Raw genomic sequence first — 18,985 nt, 5'->3', positions numbered from 1 at the left:
GTTACCTTTTACTCTCATGGAACTGCTTTAAATCAGAAACTAAAACAAATGCATCTTTTGGACATAAAGTAGGACAGTCATCTTGCAAACACACAGAATGAAGTACAAACGATGCTTGATAAGCTTTTATTTTGAAGGCATCCTTTTTTTTCCCACGGGTTGTTTATTTTTGACTTGTGCAACAGGTTTGGATTTTTTTTTTTTTTGAAAATGCTGAAATCACAGCTGTATCAATGACACAAGGAAGCTTCGACAAAGTCCTCTTTGTTTTTCTATCGTCCCGTAAATGTTGTGGGTTTGGTGAAAGAAGGTGAGTGAATATAAGCAGAAAGTCTGTTTTTTCTTTTAGCCTGTGTGTGCGTGCAGTGAATAAACACACAATGACACACTGTAACGTGTGTTGTTGCGATTGTGTAATAAAAACTGAACACTGGCAGTTTGTGCCTTCCTCTACACAGGAGTTGTGTAATTGGCGGGGAAGAGCCCAATTTTCCCACGCAGCCGTCCTTTCCACCAGAGTGTGTCGGAGCGATCCAACACCTCGATGATGTCGCCAGCGAGAAAGCCGAGCTCGTCGTCCTCTTCCACCTTAAAGTTGTACAGCGCTCTCACCTGGATCATGTGCACCCTCTGTTATGAAAAATAAACCAACAAGTAACCATTCGTCAGCTCTAAAACACTATTTTCACACACAATTTGAGATTTTTTGAGCCCAGGAGTGGCTAAAATTGGGCCACACCTGGCCCCCGAGCCACGGGTTGCTTTGTTGTAGACCGGACCTGGGCAACTGGACCTCATGCGGCCCTCTGCCTATTTTGTTCAGCCCCTAAAGTAAATGCACAAAATAATTTCAAAAATGGACAGGGACAGAAAGATGTCACAAAATGACCAAAAATTAAGGAAAATGACACAAAATCATTCCAATAACATTTAGAAATACAAAAAATTACCAAAAAATATACATATCTAAATGTTAAATTAAATCTAAATCTAAATGTTAAATATTAAATCTAAATCTAAATGTTAAATTTAAATCTAAATGTTAAATTTAAATCTAAATGTTAAATTTAAATCTAAATGTTAAATTTAGATCTAAATGTTAAATCTAGATCTAAATGTTGTATCTAAATGTTACAGTTAAATCTAAACGTAGCAAAATGTTATTCTAAATCTTGTATCTAAATGTTGAGTATTAAATCTATATATAAATTTAAATCTAAATGTTAAATCTAGATCTAAATGTTAAATATTAAATCCAAATCTAAAAGTTGTATCTACTGTAAATGTTCAATGTAAATCTAAATGTTAAATCTAAATGCTAAATATTAAATCTAAATGTCGAGCGCAATCACTCCATCTGAATAGAGCGCGGATAATGAGATTTTGTGTTGGTACTTCCGTTGAATTTGCACATTAGCTAAATATTTAGTTTCACCCGTGATATTCAGATTTAACATTTAGATTTACATTTCACATTTAGATTTAACATTTAGCATTTAAATTAAACATTTAGATTTAGATTTAACATTTATAGAAGTTGTTTTTTAACCGTTGTTTGTTGCTAAATGTTGCGAAAAGTTGCTGTTTATTTTAGTACGCGCAACTTCACAATCGGCGCCCCCAAACAGTCACATTTTTGTGAGTCCCAGCTGTGATAAAAGTTGTATCTCCGTGTTAAACTGTAGGAAATAACATTTGGTATCAGCTGACCTGAGGAAAAGCATCTGAGTAGCGGCGAGGGTGTTGGGCAGAGTTCACAGGACTACTACTTCTTCCGGTGTGGCCGATGGTGTGAGCTCGCTCCTCCAAACCAGGTCTTTTAGCCTAAAAACAAGCGGAACAGAACTCATTTAATACCAGCGGATAAAACTACTTAAAGAAGACAAACAAATAAACAGGAATACCAGCTGGTTGTGCGGTTGGTCCGATGCTCTGCGTGGCGCCGTTGCTAAGGCCGCTGCTAAGGCCGCCGCGGGGCTGGACTGTTCGGGCATACTCCCTCTTTTTATCTGCAGAAAAGGACACAAACATGAACTCAGAGACAGCCTGAAGACTACTCGTGAACTTTAAGCTGGGGTTAGACAGAGCCCCGACACATTAGGAACGACAGGAATCTATATCTGTGACATAGTGCTTCACATTTCAAGATGAGGTATGAAAAATGGAACGGGTCAGTGGCAAATGTTCAGTCTCTGAGTGTGGAGAATGTATCACAAATGGGTGTATATTTGTCTCCACACAACCAAATTCATTCCATCATCATATCTTGGACAGTGTGCATCACTTTGTGCTCCATATTCCTCCACACAACATGCAAATGAATCCACAGCAAAAGAAGAACATAGTCTTTACTTGTTCTAAATGGTCTGTATGCATCCGAACTGCGGAAGGAATAGAAGGAGACGGACTTGAGGAAGCTTGCGCAGTCTGACTCAGGAAGCCTAGGAGATTCTGGGTGTAAGAGTGGGTGCGGTAGGGGTTCCATCAGGGGAGGAAGCAACACTTTGTGTTTAAGAACTACCTGAGGATGCCTCCAGAACTGCTGCGTAACTGCTGCAAAACAGCATCGTAGCTGATACGTTTCCATTGTCGTCAATGTATCAATTTCCACATGATGCGTATGTGTAACTACTCGCAACAGATACGCAGACCTTCCATTTTAACCAGATGCCGGAGCAACAACGCGTACATTCAGCATAGAGCAGCTCGTGTGGGACAGGAAGTAGAGCAAATACACAGATTAAAACATCTGTTTTATTTTGTTAAAAACAATACCTGGTACAGCGAATGCTACGACTGCCACGCGCTTTACAAAACTTTGTTTGACCTCGAGATTAAAACAAACTTTTGAGCGATAAATTCAACTTTTTTACATCTTTTTTTCAAGCAAATGATCTTGGATTCATTGATCTATGAGGCCAACACTGTCTTTATCTAAATAATAATAATATTTAGATTAAGCTTTAAACTGTAGAGAAGTCAAAGCCCTGAAGCAATGACGTTGCTTTGTTTTGATTAAATACATCCTCAGATCTTTAGGCAGGAGAACCATAACTAGGATAATTCCGCAGGGATCCTTAAGGAATGGTTTGAGAAGTGGACATAATAATGTGTCTGATCCTGTTAACATTTCCAGTTCTGTTGTATTGAGGTCAGAGCAGATTAAAAGGTGTCACCAGTGTAAACACCACGTGTTTCCATTGTAGCTCTTGATTAGCTCCAAAGTCAACAGAGCGTCACAGGGTTTGTTTGGTGAGAGCTTCTCTCCCTCACTGCAGAAAGTAGCACATCACACACCTCAGCTTCATCCTTTAGTGGAGGTAGAGAAGCACTGAGCACAGAGCGCACCCTGCTGGAGACTCACTACACTAACAGCCTTATTTACTGTAAACATTAAGGAAGGTACTTTTAGGTGTTCTATTGATTGATTGATTGATTTAATTTAATTTTGAACACAAACAGCCGTGTATCTACCACAATGAAAAAATAATGACAATAATTCAAAAAATAATAAATCAAAAAAGCAAACAAATGGTTACAAAATCCTGCTCGTGAAGCCTGTTCATGTTCGAAAAGGAGTAAGAGGAAGTATACACACACACACACATATATATATATATATAATTCATTGATATATATCTATATAATTATACAATTCATGTAATCCACTATACATTCATCTGTCCACACATACACAAGTATATACACACCTAGTTACAATTTATTTCCCTTTAATACTTGTGCTTCGAGAAGATAAACTTTATGTATTCATGTTTAATTTGCTTTAAATTCAGAATTGTTTTATGCCAATAATGTGTCAAGATATTGTACTATGCACCAATTGGAAATACCTTTTTTTTAATTTTGTCTGCACATGCTGTCGAAGTAGTACAAGAAGTGCAATCTTTTTAAGACAGCAATGCATGTTTTGTTATTGCAATTAAATAAATGAATTTATTTTATTGCATAATTGTGACCATCACCAGTCCTATTTAAGGAAGGGTAAGAAACACTTTATCAAAGGGAGGATATAAAAAGAGAGGGCAGTGTTACACCTAGGTGGGGGGGGAAGAGAACAGGGAAGAGGGAGTCAGGGTAGGAAATGGAAGGGGTAGGGAAGAGTTAACTGTTCTTAAGTGAGAGTAAGATGTTATAGTTGTGCATATTGTGCTTATTGTGTTGTGTAATCAAGCCAGTCTGGTGACAAGTGTGGAGCTTAAGTACAGTATAATTGGTGGTGGCTGCGGACAGAGGGAGAAGTGAGTGGTAATACCTAAAACGGCAGAAACGACAGGAGCCAAGGAGCCCCAGGCCACCCCTAAGCCACCCCAGGCCGAGAGTTAGCCACCGCCCCCTACACAGGCAACCAGCGGGCCCAGAGCCAGCTCGGACTGGACCCCAGGCCAGAAGGACCCGAAACAGAAGCAACACCGGCAGCAGCCCGCCCAAGGATAACGGCCGCATCCCAAACTGCCCGGGGCACCAAGCGGACACTGTAAGCGGACCCTCCGGGCACCCGGAGCACCGGCTGAGCCCCTTAGAGCACCCTATATCACTGCACAATGAGCCTTAGTTGTTGTCAAAGTCAGGACCCCCCCCCAAGGGCCCCAGTCAGACCGTCGCACCAGTTTGCGGCGTACACAGCCCCGAGGCGGCAGAGCAGCAGACCACAGCCCCACAGCAGGTCACCGCCCAAGCAGGGGCCACCCCACACCGCACTCAGACATGCAAAGGCATGCCAACGACTGCCACCATGAGAGGGAAGCACACCAACTGCGCACACCTGATGTGGTATAGCAGACCCCAGCCAAGGGCGCCCGGACCCACCCATTGGCCTGCAGATGACAAGACAGATCCACCAGGCGATTGACAGCGCCCCCAACCATCAGAACAGCAGGCGCCACCCCCCAACAAAAAGCATCATCCCGGAAGGCCACGCAACCTCGGCACCTCCCCAGTGCACCCACACACCGTGGGGACCGCCCCCAATTGGAAATGCTGATGTTTGAAAAGTACTTAGCTCCTTTTAAACAAACTTACTTCTTAAATAAATAACATCAGTAAGTGAGTATATCTTATTTATATAGCACCTACTACAGACATGGTCACAACATGCTTTACAATTTAAAATACGTTCAAAATAGAACTACCTGCATGGACACCAGTATGACTCCTATTATTAAAGCAAAAAGAAAAATTCAGCTTTTAGCCACATTAGCTGTGATGCGTGTTAAACTGGTTGGGTCCAACACTAAGCCTTGTGGTACTCCATAGACAGCAGCGCTACAGGGTTCTTACCGACTGGACCATAGAGGAGTTCATGTTGCCAGAGCCGTCGTTCAGGTAGATCTCCCTGGTTTTAGAGATGGACTTGGTTTTGTAAAACTCTACCAGCTCATTCAGCGATGTGAACTTCTCGGACCAGAGGAAATACTGGCCTTTGTTGTCTCGCATCACTTTAAAGTGCTGAACGTCGCTCTCGTGCCTGTGGGCAGATGAAGCAGTGACACAGATTTGCAATGGAGAAAATATAGGATATTTCTGAGCTCAAATTTTTAAATTCAAACAACTAATTAAAATGTAAAAAAAAATAGTTTGCTTTGAATTTTTGCTATTTAAGGTTTTTGCTCAAACTAAAATTAAGCTTTATTTATGAGGTGCCATTTGTTAAGTTGTGCATGCTAAAAAAATTAAATCTTAATCTAAATATTAAATCTAAATCGAAATGTTGTATCTAAATGTTAAATGTAAAGGTTACACATTAAATATAAATATAAATGTTAAGTATTAAATCTAAATGTTGTATCTACATGTTAAATGTTTAATCTAAATCCAAATGTTGTATCTAAATGTTAAATCTAAATAATAAATGTCGAATCTGAATACTAAATGTCAAATCTAAATGTTAAATATTAAATCTAAATCCAAATGTTGTATCTAAATGTTAAATTTAAATGCTAAATGTCAAATCTAAATGTTAAATATTAAATCTAAATCCAAATGTTGTATCTAAATGTTAAATCTAAATGCTAAATGTTAAATCTAATTATTAAATGTTAAATCTAAATGTGGAGCTCAGTCACATTGTATGGATAGACTGCAGATCATGCTATTTGCATTAACGAGTTTTTATGTTAGCACTTCCGGTGAATTTGCATATTAGCTAGATATTTAGTTTCGCCCATGACATTTAGATTAAACATTGAGATTTACATTGAACATTTAGGTTTATATTGAATATTTAGATTTAACATTTAGATTTACATTCAACATTTAGATTTACATTCAACATTTAGATTTACATTCAACATTTAGATTTAGATTCAACATTTAGATTTAACATTTAAATTTACATTGAACATCGATTTAACATGGCACTGTTGGGTGGACTTCCTTTACCTGACGGAGATGGAAAAGTCTCCTTGCGAGCTCTGGCAGCCTCGGATCACAAACTCTCCCACGTTTTTGCCCGCGAGCAGCTCCTCTGCAGTGCTGCGACTGGCGTCCCCCTTGAACCAGCTGGACAGAGAAGACGCACGGAAACAAAACCTCACATAACTACCAAAACATTGCCATTCACCGACTTTATTTTCAAATATAAGCCTCGTTTAACATACAGTACGCAAGTTTCTTCTTTTGGAGTCACTGAATGATCCAGATCCCATGTCCAATTCGGGGAGATATGTGCACACAGACTACGACACAGACTAAACTCATACATTTCCACCATATTCTACATATTTTTCATTGCAGGGACTGAAATTGAATACTGCAAATTGTAATTGTCAGTTGTCAATTCTCACGGTCTGACATAATATGATGCGATACGACGGACTTCACCTTCTGAAGTGGAAATATCTTTACGACACGGACTGAACTCACATTTCCACAATATTTTGCAGCGTAAAACATGTTGGCTAATGTTAGCTTTAGCAATTGTAGCAAACCTCTGGAAGTCAAATCTTGCATGCGCGTTGCTGCGTATAATAATGAGATTAATGGTAATAGTTGTCTGTTAGCTTTATTAACCATGTTTGGCACAATTAGAGGAAGTTTATTAGCCTGTAATGATATCTGATTAGTGAAAGACGATGAATGGGAATGTGTAAACTGTGAAAGGGAATTGGGGAGACTTTAAAAAGGAAAACTTGGAGGCTTCGCACATTTTAACATTTCTGTAACTTTCCTGGAGTCCTTATGCTACATATCCCAAGAGAAAAGGCCAGAATATAGAAAAATCAAGTGAAGAGGAGTGAATGTCTGCAGCTTGTCTGATACCGTCTGTCTAGTCTCACCTTGGCAGTTTCAGTTCAATGTAGTTGTTTGGTATAAAGCCCTCCTTTCCTTCCATCTCGGCCGTACACCAATCTTCGTTTGGGCTTAGAACCTGTCAGACGACAAGCGCAGGTGATGAAGGCTGTAAACCAGGGGTGTCCAAGTCATTTTTGCTCAAGGGCCAAATACAGGATGAGCTCAAGTGGGTCGCAGATTAGTCAGAAAAAAAGTGCAATTTTACCACTAACATGCTTTAGTTTTCACTTCTTTGTACACAGTTTGAAAGGCATCATTAGTAATGGATATCAGTCCCTGCAAGATCAACATTTCAAAAAGCCTTTATTTTGTGATCATTTTTTTGGAATTTAGAAGTTTTGTGGGAAAATTAATTGAGTGTTTTTACACAATTAGCAGTAAAATCAGACTGCAGTGGTGTGATATAGTCACAAAAGCCCCTGCAAACATTAGAATTATATTGAATTTGTGAATTTGAAAGCAGAGGTGTGTCCAGACCAGTCACTACATTATCAGCTGTTAAGTCAGTGATTTTCAACATGTGGCTCTTTATGTCTTAATTTTAATTAATATTCCCCCAAAAAACCTTAAAATGGGGATATTTTTAACCCCGTTTGTCATTTTGCAACTTCTTTTGTCCAATTTTTGCCCCTTTTAAAAATATTCTTACACTTTTTCAGACTGTGGCTACCTTTTGCTAATAAATTCCCCTCTATTCCTTTTTTCTGTTCATTTTTGCAAGTTCATTTTGACACTAATCCTATTTTTGTCCTTTCTTAATTTTTTTGGGCCACTTTTCCACCAAATAAGCAGACTTTTGCCTAATAAATACCAGTTGTTTCCTTTTTTCTTTACATTTCCTGACAAAGGTTGCTGACTTAAATATTTGGTAATTTTTGCAGTAATTCATGTTTCTTTTATCATTTTAACTTTTTCCTGTGGGCCGTATTGGATGATTCAAAGGGCTGAATTTGGCCCCCGGGCCTTGAGTTTGACACAAGTGCACAGACACTGACCTTGAGCCTGTCACCCTTTCTGAAGCTGAGCTCATCGTGGGAGCTGGCAGTGAAATCGTACTTCCCTGTGGCCTCCATCTGTAACAGCAGAAGAGTCGCTCGAGTTCATGTATCTGCAGAGGCTTGAAAAACAAGTGAAATGTAAAAGTGAGCCAACGTGCTGTTAAAACATGAGTTGTGGGCTTCAGGTTCTCCTATAAATGTGTTTTATTTCACAATGATTTACCTTAAAAGTACCTGGAACTTACGGACGCTTATTGCATTCACTGAAGAAAAACAAACTTTGATGAGATAAAAAATAAGTAAATAAAAAATGTGGCTTGCTTTTTCTGTTTTTATAGAAATTATCTTTTTTTTCCTGATTTGATGAGATAAGATAAAACTTTATTGATCCCCAATGGGGGAAACAAAACAGATGTCCCTTCAATAATAAGACAGGGTTTTTAAACCAGCAAATTCCATATTTTTTGTTTTTTAAGAATGTGTAGAAAACGGTTACCCTTTATGAACTCAATATAAATCAAATTTGTAAATAGAATGTTTTAAGAAAAAAACAAAACCCTGAGTAAAAAGTTGCCAAAACAAGTTCTGATGAACTACGGAGTAATGGGCCCCATTCATATAGTGGTATGTGTCAATGATTCGGTACCACCAACTGTCGCAATATTTGAGTCACAAATGAATAAGAACACGACTTTAATAAAAAATTGCCAAAAAAAAAGGCCCCTCGGGCCCCTAATCAAATTGTGCAAGGCATAATCGTAATCTACATTGAATTACCTTTGAAACGATATATCACACGATTATGTCCCCATAAATTAAAAAAAATACCGGAAATAGGGGGTGGGCCCCCGGGCCCCATTTCAACAAAAGGGAGTATTCATACCAAAATGCATTCTGATCTAACAAGAACTAAGGAGTAGTCATTTGAAAAATGGCACCCCCGTGACACGTATGTGGGTAATGGGCCCCTTTAAATATTGGTATGTGTCAATGTATCGGTACCACCAATCGTCGTAATATTTGACTGGCAAATAAATGAGAAATTGCTCCGAGCATCGATGTGTACACATCTATAGATTATATCTGCCACATTTCAGCCCAATCAGTTCACAAATAACAGAGGAGTAGTGACTTTAGTGTACACAACAACAACAAAGTGAGGACGTTTTGAATACTCAAGTACAGATACCAGAAAAAACTACTTACTGCAGCTTTAACGTTTAACCACCAACTCACTCATGTCTGTTTCCAGTTTTTTATGATTCATATTCTCTTTATTCACTGTACTTGTATTTGTTGTTTTTAATTTGTGTCTTTGAGTGTCTGGAAAAGACCTTTAAAATAAAATGTTTTATTATTATTATTATTAAGTACAGTAAGTATTTGTACTTCGTGAGTACTTGTCACCTACAAGTACTCACGTTACTGTAATTGAGTTGCTATTATGGGTAGTTTTTGAGTAATGAAATGACACTCTGCAGATGAACACATTGAATTGTCGGCCTACACACACACACACACACACCTTTATCTGAACTTACAACTCATTGTATGAATAAAGGACTCATTAAAGAGTTGGAGGAACTAAAATATCAGGAAGGAACTCACTCACACACACACACGTGCACCTGCTGACCCACTAATATGAAGGTCCGTATCCAGCAGCCGCTGCTGATGCTCCCACAGACAGTGAAGTGAACCTTCAGGCTGGGCTGATGCTATGAAAAGGATGTGGTGATGAGAATAATACGCTAACGCACTCTGCCATTGGCTGCAAACTACTTCCTTTCCTCAACTCTCGACAACCTTAAAAAAAAAAAAGGTTCCCCTCCTCAAACCCATAAAAACACAAGAAACTTTATGTTTTTATTTGAATAATTGATTCTTTTTATTCAATAATCAGTTAACTTGTTGTAACAGGTAAAAACAACATGTAGAAAAGCTGTTAAACACATTTAATAAGGAAGAAAATAAAAGTGGAGCTGATGCAGCATTCAGCTAAAACTGCTTTTTAGTGGGGTTTTTTTTAATATTTTTTATAAATGAATGTGCACAAATACTTTATAAATAGAGGGATGATATACACTGAGTTCATGATATGATACGATTTTTGGCTTTAGTACCCCGTTCTCTTATTTCTGAATCCATGTACCCCCTTTGTCCGACTACAACGTTTTACTCAAAATTCTGTGTAAAAACAACTATAGAGCATAATGATGGAATAAATAAGTGATAACACAAATTTCAAAGAATTTAATTTTATAAAAAGGTGAAATTAAACAGTATTTAGTGCCCACTTACTAGATTTATTTCTATAGTTTTGATCATTTCCTGTCACTCCCACTTGATGTGGGACCAAGACTGAGCCTTATATTTACAGTTAATGTTCTAGTCAAGATAATTTATATCATCATTTTGTGTATTTTGTTGTTGTTTGTCTGTTCCTTTTATTAATGAGCATATTTTTCTCTTATTTTGTGTGTTTTTGTTGTTGTTTATGTGTATTTTGTTGTTTGTCTGTTCCTTTTATTATTCTGTATATTTTTCTTTTTATTTGTGTATTTTTGGTGTCATTTTGTGTATTTTGTTGTTGTTTGTCTGATCTTTTTATTATTAGGTATATGTTTATCTTTATTTGTGTGTTTTTGCTGTTTTTGTGTGTTTTTGGTGTCAATTTGTGTAATTTTGTTGTTTGTCTGTTCCTTTTATTAATGAGAATATTTTTCACTTATTTTGTGTGTTTTTGGTGTCGTTTTTTGTGTGTTTTCTTGGTTATATTCAAATTATTCTCTCAGTGTGTGTGTTTTTGGTGCCGTTTGGTTGTTTCTTTTGTATGTTTCTCTGTTATTTAATTATCATTTTTCACTAAAAATGAACATTAAACCCCATATTTTTAATGCTTTAATTTGTTAATTTTCTACACTCTCTCTGTCTCTAAAGTCCCCCCTGTAGTACCATTGCGTACCACCTTTTGAGAAACACTGCGATAGACAATAAATAGGCTCACGCTAAGGATGCGTAACCAACCAATCACATGAAGGCCTGTTAGATGATTGTTCTAAAGCTGAATACGTGACCGTTTGTCAAACACGTCGACCTCCAGAAGCTTGAGTTTCAAGAAAAGTCAAGCTTTTAAATAACATTCATACAAGGAAAGCTTAAATACAGCAGTCTTTCTTGTGTTTGTAACATCATGTAATATTCAATATAAGCTTTGTTTCTTTCACATCTTTTGTTTACATTCTATTCACAGTGGCATAAAAAAAACACTGAATAGAATTAAGTTAATATTGTCCAAGTTGGGCATCGGCTCTGAAAGTATTGGATAAAAAAAAAAAAAAAAAACATATCATCACTGTCAGATATTTAAAAAAAAACATGAGCGCGTAAGCTTATGCTGGGACAACACTGTTAAACACAGACGCTATCTGGATTTACCATGGCAACGCACCTCCTCCATTACAAGAATTTGTAGGAAAAAAAAAAAATTCAAACAGATCAACAGGAGCTGGTTCTGACTGTCATTCCTTTTACAAAGAGTGCATTTAGTCGAGGAGACATTTTTCTGTTCGTGCTTCTCACACCTGGAATTCAAAACCAAACAATACGTGAACTCTCGACTCTGACCTCTTTTACCAACACTGTTGTCACAACCTTGCCTAAACTTGTATATTTAGTAAGTATGTAATGTTTATTTCTATAGCAGCTTTCACAGACAGAGCTCACAAAGTGCTTTACATATCCACTCATTCACATTCACACACCAATGGGACAGATTATTTGTGAGCTAATTGTTGAGGTACCATCCGCTATTTCTACTGAGTACATACATAAACATCACTGCCTTATTATCATTACTACTACTTCCTCTTCCCCATTCATATTTTCATTATTTATTATATATTTATTGACCTTTTAGGTATTTTTTAGGCAAGGCAAGACACACTTTATATTCTTCAAAAAAGAGTACTCCCAGTATCGTATAATTGCCATTGCTGGTATTTAATTAATGTAATATGTATCGAGTATTGTGCACTTAAAATAGCACTTTATACTTACTGTGCAATCTTCAATATAATTACTGAAGTGTATTAAAGCATTTAACATGTGATATTATTACGCACCTAACACATTAACACATCAGCATTCCGCACTTTATTCCTCTCTTTGCTATCTAATGTTAGCATTTAAAACTAGTGAGATACGTATGGTTTCATGACCTTTGGTTTGTTTCATGATCCACTAAACTGTTTTATTGTTCTTGCTTTATTTTTTTATTTGTTGTCCTATTGTGTTTTAAGGACATGTTTTCTTTCCTTACTTCTTACTGTATGTTGACGTCAACCTGCCGAAGGGACTAAAGATGGAAATCAGCCGTTGGCTATAATCTTTCATATTTACAACTATATGTTCATTAAGATGTATTGTCCCTGTTTTAAATAAAATAAACTCAAACTCTCCCAGTGGGTATTTTTGGTTAATGGGCTGTGTTTTGCACCTGATTGTATTTATTTATTTTGAACTTTTCAGAGTTTTTGTGGTACTTTAGTGGACTAAATGTTTGGCTTTTGAGTTTTTTGCTTCATTTTCTGACTGTTTGATCTGAAAAACAGCAATTAACTGAAAATATTGTTTTAATTGTATTGAATTTCATACGTTTGGGGTTGTTTTTTGTTATTTTATTTTATTTGACTTATTTTTTGTTATTCGATTACCTAGTTTGCGGAGATAAATTGGACAGAACTACACTTTTTTTTTTTAAGACCTTAGGTTTCTGCTGAGTCATGTTTCTTAGTCCTGATTTTATGACATTTATATACAATAAAATAAAAATAATTCACTCATTCATTCATTTATGTTGATTCTGCTACTGTATTTACAGAAGAAAAACAGACGATAAGAATCGAGAAATAAGATTGTTTTGGGGTTGTTGTAGTTTTCATTTGGCTGACAAAGAAACAAACACTATGTAAATGATCACCAGTCATCTCATACCTTTACCACTTTACTGCTAATACCAGAAACCTGTTTATTTTTCCTCTTCTAACCACAATGTGGAAAAAACAAAACAAAACACGCCCACCTCAAATCTACTGCCTTCACTGATTCACTTTTATATCATTTATCATTTAAATACCATTTACCTTTAGATTTACTGCATACAAAGGGAATTATGATGGTTTATCATTTTTATTTAAAGCAAAATGACAGGAAACACATTCATGTTCTCTGACACAGCAACAGCAGCATTAAAAATAAACTCTACTGGTTATAAATCATCCAAAAACATGAAATACATGTAATTGTTAATGTTGAAACTTGTTGCAAAAAAAAAAAAAAAAAACACCTTTTTCAACTGTACCATTGAATAATCCCCTTCAAAAGCCCTTATGTATGTATTATTTATCTTAATTTATGTGATATTATTTTGTCCCTTTGTTCCTATGTGTCTATTGTTTTACTGATCATTGTTTATGACATTTAAGTGCCTCGTTTATCTGTATATATTATATATACTGTGCACTTTTGTTCATTAAAAAACTTTTATTTATTGATTTATTCAGTAAAATATAGCCTTGTTCGTAATTTGAATGTTTTTCTGTTTTTTTTTTACTTACCTTCCTTGTTTGCAGTTCCTCTGTAAGAACGTTTCCTAGTGTCTGCTTTTTCCTACCGACCCTGAACGCAGCAGCATTTCCTCGGTTCTCGGAAGAAGAAGATCAAGAATTTAGAAATGAAGAACTCAGGTTCTCTCAGCAGCTCATTGAAACTGAACTATAGGAGTAGTTTTAGCACACGTGTGGTTTCATAGTGTGTTTGAGGTGAACTGCTGCTTCCTGACGCCCATTAACTCCCCCTCTCTTTCTCACACACACACACACACACAGTCTTTTTGGTGCACTAGTTTAATACGTACTACGTACAAAAATAAACATTCATGTAAAAACAAATGAAATAGAATAAATCTGGAACATCAAAGCTGTGTAATATAAATAATATTCAAATGAACAAATCTAAAGGTTTTTAAGTAATTATTTATCTGGAGCATAAACACTGTGCAGGTCAATCTTAAAACCAAAGAACACAATGTGCAAACAATGCAATAGAATTATATAGAATAGAACAAGAATTAAACTAAAATAAATATAAGTATGGGCAGAAGATTAGCAGGTGTAGTTACACATTTTTATTAATATTCCATTAAGAAAAAAACATGTACAGTGATTTTAAAGGGTGTGTTTCACGATTATAATACTTAAATTAACAGAAATATTTTTAAAAATAAAATTAAAATAAAAATTGGGGCATGCAATTTGGTGCCCCTCCAGCAGATGGCGACCTAGGCGGCCGCCTGTGTTGCCTGTCGGGAAGGCCGGCCCTGCACACAGACACACACACCTCCTCTGTGTCAAAATATTTTCAGTCACAATTACGTTTACAGTTACCCATGTTCAATTACTATTCAATTACGATTACAATGACCAGCATGTTTTCCAGTAGTTACTTGTCACCTCTGCAAATTACTCATTAAAGGTCCCATGTCATGCTGTTTTTCACCCCTCTCCATTTGTTCTAAAAACCCCAAAAACGTAGTATTTGAGGTTTATTTTCCCAGACTTGCCTGTTTTCCAGAGTTTTTGCCTCTGAAAAGTCACTTTCTCAGCAACTCTACACAAACAGGCTGATTTGTGGCCTACTTATGCATATTTATGAGTGGGTGTGTCTATAGATGAACTCATGCTGCTTTATAAACACGAGACAGAGCATGGGAGCGGGGTGTTCTCCGGTACATACATAGACTGTAGAAAATACATACATAGCACTGCGCAAAGTACGATGAAATGCTCACCTTCATGGGCTTGTCTGTTTACATGTCAATCAGGAGGCGCGGCTTCTCCACCTCGGAGTTGCGTCAAATTTGTCATCAGTGTGGGAACGCCTCATCAAATTGGAGCGAGATGTTTGCGCTCGCCCTGCAGTAAGAAAGGAGCAAATCACCCTTTAACTAACGATTGAGGGAGTCAGTGAAAAAAACACTTTGGGCATGTGTTTACAGCCCTAATAGACCTTTATGATGTTTAATGCACAGAAAAGTTCATTTTGTTTAACATGGGCTTTTTAACTAATTCCTTGAACAATTTGTACATTCATTTTATTAAATTTAGTGTCTTTTAATTCTGGAATGCACCATCTGAGTTAATGGGAGTATGTACAGTAGATGTTAAACTGTAAGAGGCCCAAAATAGAACCCTGGGGAACTCCACATGCCACATGAAAAATTTTAAGTTCTATTCACATTTTTTTGTTGGTTCATCTTCAGCTTTTGCTTCCAATGCTTCAGATTCTTTATTCCTCATTAAATACTTAGAAAGCTGAGTGTTTTTCTCATCAGGAGAGCACTCCTGTCACTCTGCAGCTTGTCAGATCATCAGTAGTTCCTCTGGCGCATCGTCTGACCTGATTCTTCAAACCACCGCCTGTGCACAGAGCTGCAAGTGGTCACATCCGCCTCTCACTCTGTTTCTCAGTCTCACAAAGACAAAGTGCAGAGAGCAGCAGGGACACAAACACTGTTGATGTTTCAACGTCTTTATCTGTGGGAGTTGATGTGTAGGCATTTACAGAAAAAACATGTCACACTGTAATGTAATGAAGCTGTAATAAAAATTACCATTTTAAAGTCATAAAGTTATGCATGAGAATACACATATATATACTTTCCTGTTTGTAGTTTTGTTTTTCTTACAATGGCGATAAACAAAGAAAACCTGAAAATGACACACTTAGAACATCAAGGTGTTACACCGGAGGCCTTTTTTTATATTATACAAGTCACATTGGCAACGCAGTGATCTATATATGTTATTTAGTTGCTTGTTTTAATATTTTAGTCATGTGTTATTTATTGTATTAGGTTATTTAAAAAAAAAAAGAAGAAGACAATTTAAATCATAGCTGTGAATTAATGAAGGGCAAGTGATACAACAAATAATTCAAACGTGCAAAGCTTCTTTCTGCCACTAGAGGACGCAAATGATGCAAAATTTTAATCAGGGAAACCATTCGACGGCCTTTTAATTGTTTTTTTTTTTAAAGATGTGGTTAGAATTTACTAATTAATTTATATTGTTTTTGTTTCTAGATTTGTTTTAATGTAATTGCATTTGTACATGGGGAAAATAAGTCTGAATTAGATGGATGCATTAGATAAATGATTATTATTAGTTTCAGCACTTATTAAATAGTTTGATGGGTAATTTGGGAATAATTCACATTTAAAAAAATACAAATTGGGTTAGCATTCATGCATGTAACATTTTCTATATAGAACAAAATAACCATAAACTCAACATTACTATCAAGATGTAGAAATAATGTGGAATGTAATAATGTTTAGATTAGTTAAAATATTGAGGAATATTTTATCAATTTATGCACGCAGTAATTTTTGCAGAGAAAGTTGGTCTGATTTAGAGAAAAGAAATGTGACAGTAATTTTATTAGATTTCTTTAATCACCAAATAATTTATTGTTTTTAATTTTGTTCCAAAACTCATTATTTGGAGTGATCAACATGTTTTTTGTATTTCTATAAGCTGTAGTTAATTTAATAAATCAACAATAGGCTGTTCATAGCAATATTTGAGAAAATAGTCTGAATTAGATGAATGAATTAGATACATTATTATTAGTTTTAGCACGTATTAAATAGTTTGATGGGTACATTTGGGAATTAATTCACATAACCCATTTCATACATTTTTTGTGTGAATTAATTGCAAATTTCATATGCATGAATGTTTACCCATTTCATAATTTTTTAAACATTCATGCATATGAAATTTGCAATACAGAATGAACAAAATGATCATAAACTCAACATTACTATCACAATGTAGAGATAACGTAAGATAAAATAACATTTAGATTAGTTTTAATATTGAGGAATATTTTATCAATTTATCCACGTAGTAATTTTTGCATAGACAGTGTTTTTTTTTTAAATTGTGACAGTGATTACGTTTTTATAATCACCAAATAATTTAATGTTTTCAATTTTGCTCCATAATAAACATTATTTGGAATGAGCAACATTTTTTTTTTTTTTGTATTTCTATAAGCTGTATTCAACTGTTTATTCAATAAATCAAAAAATAGGCTGTTCATAACCATGTTTGAGAAAAGTTAAAATTACCATTGTCTTTTTTTGGCCGCCTTTACGCTAATTTGAGCGTGTTGCGTCGCTGTGACGTCAGCGCGTTTTGTACGTCGCTCCCCAGCAGCGGCAGGTTGTTGCTTCCAGTCACAGTCCGACACTTAACGGGTCTCCATCATGGAGCGAACTACAGCCTATTCACCGCCTATAAACGGACAAACAAGCACCAGGAATGTCTCTTCCTCATTCTTTTTCCTCCCCGAACTGGACTGTATCCTCCCAACAGTCTGACTTCTATCACTGGAATACTTTCACCGTGTCTCCCGGACTTAATTGTTGGGAGAAAAACTCCGTCAAAAAGTCGTCGTGTCCCCCGGGCAGCTGCGGGAGATGCTGCCGCCGTGCAGCTCCGGGAAGCTGTGCTGAGTTTGTCCCTTTTCCCACCCACCCCCTGAACCTCAACAATGATTTCCGAAGAGAGGAGCGGACACGTAAACAAACAAGCCCTGAACTTCCCGGTGGGTTTTCTCCTCCGCTCCCCCAAGAAGCGGCTCGCTAAGCTGGGCAGGAAACCCAGCAATGGGTCGCTGCAGTAAGTCAACAACCAGAGAATACACGACTTTAACGCGTATTTTAAACATGTTTGAGCTTTTAAAAGTTGGTTTATTGTATATCCAGCTAAACAAAACTCACTATTTTATTGCTCAGGTTTGAGTTAGTCAGATAGTCTTTAATCATGTTGGGGATTTAAAAGTTTACAAAGTCCACAAAGAACTACAATGTTTGCAGAGAAACAGAAAAGAAAAAAAATATGACGTGTTATTTATTGAATATGCAAATCAAAAAGTTACTGTTGCAGTTTATTTAAATGTGATATATACATTTGTTCTGTTCATTTTAAAATATGTAAATTATTTTAATAAGGCAACCCCTCCTCTTTTTTGTCTATTTTTTTAGTATTTCTTATTTTCTGTTCAGCAGTATTGATATATTGCTTTTATCTAAATATTGAATAGAAAAGATCTGTTCCAGTCCCTTATTACAGATTTATAAAGCATAGATCTGTTGCTGACCCTTTTTAAAAGTCTAAAGAGTAGATCTGTTACTTTCCTTTGTTACTGACTTAAACAATAAATCTGTTCCTGGCTGTTCTTAGTTACAGATGTATGAAGAATAGATCTGTTCCTGAATGTCTTTTGTCACAGATGTATAAAGATAAGAATAGATCTGTCCCTGACTGTCCTTAGTTACAGAAGTATAAAGCATAGATCTGTTCCTGTCCCTTTTTAAAAGTTTTAAAGAGTAAATCTGTTACTTTCTTTTGTTACTGACATAAAATTTTTTTGGATTTGTTCCCGACTGTCCTTAGTTACAGATGTATCAAGAATAGATCTGTTCCCGACTGTCCTTTGTTACAGATGTATCAAGAATAGATCTGTTCCTGACTGTCTTTTGTTACAGATGTATCAAGAATAGATCTCTTCCTGACTGTCTTTTGTTACAGATGTATAAGGAATAG

General features: G+C 36.3%; 2 protein-coding genes across 6 annotated transcripts in view; one reads left to right on the top strand and one right to left on the bottom strand.

The window, feature by feature from the left end:
- Positions 1-110: 110 nt before the first annotated feature.
- Positions 111-14,076, bottom strand: grap2a (GRB2 related adaptor protein 2a). Of its 4 annotated transcripts, none has more exons than XM_028454274.1 (9): positions 13,928-14,076; positions 8,307-8,428; positions 7,296-7,387; positions 6,400-6,519; positions 5,299-5,485; positions 1,905-2,009; positions 1,711-1,824; positions 740-826; positions 111-630 (listed from the first exon to the last, which is right to left on the bottom strand). In XM_028454274.1, the coding sequence occupies exons 2-9, from the start codon at positions 8,382-8,384 to the stop codon at positions 451-453; spliced, it is 963 nt and encodes a 320-aa protein (XP_028310075.1). In that variant the 5' UTR covers positions 8,385-8,428; positions 13,928-14,076; the 3' UTR covers positions 111-450. The 4 variants fall into 4 exon arrangements, with proteins under 4 accessions (XP_028310075.1, XP_028310076.1, XP_028310077.1 ...); XM_028454275.1 differs by having other exon boundaries at positions 8,307-8,384; XM_028454276.1 differs by lacking the exon at positions 13,928-14,076 and adding an exon at positions 9,918-10,015 and having other exon boundaries at positions 8,307-8,384.
- Positions 14,077-17,605: 3,529 nt separating this feature from the next.
- LOC114467801 (ras-associating and dilute domain-containing protein-like) overlaps positions 17,606-18,985 on the top strand; it is a 33,355-nt gene continuing 31,975 nt past the window's right edge. For both annotated transcript variants that reach the window (XM_028454246.1, XM_028454245.1), the window contains exon 1: positions 17,606-18,058. In XM_028454246.1, coding sequence (XP_028310047.1) covers positions 17,931-18,058 — 128 coding nt within the window. In that variant the 5' untranslated portion in view covers positions 17,606-17,930. The remainder of the gene's footprint in view (positions 18,059-18,985) is intronic.

The sequence above is a fragment of the Gouania willdenowi genome, chromosome 8 (genome assembly GCF_900634775.1).
Source record: "Gouania willdenowi chromosome 8, fGouWil2.1, whole genome shotgun sequence".
In the NCBI taxonomy this organism is placed as follows: domain Eukaryota; kingdom Metazoa; phylum Chordata; class Actinopteri; order Blenniiformes; family Gobiesocidae; genus Gouania; species Gouania willdenowi.
Note: the sequence above shows the minus strand (reverse complement) of the source record. Positions and strands in the feature narration are given on the sequence as shown.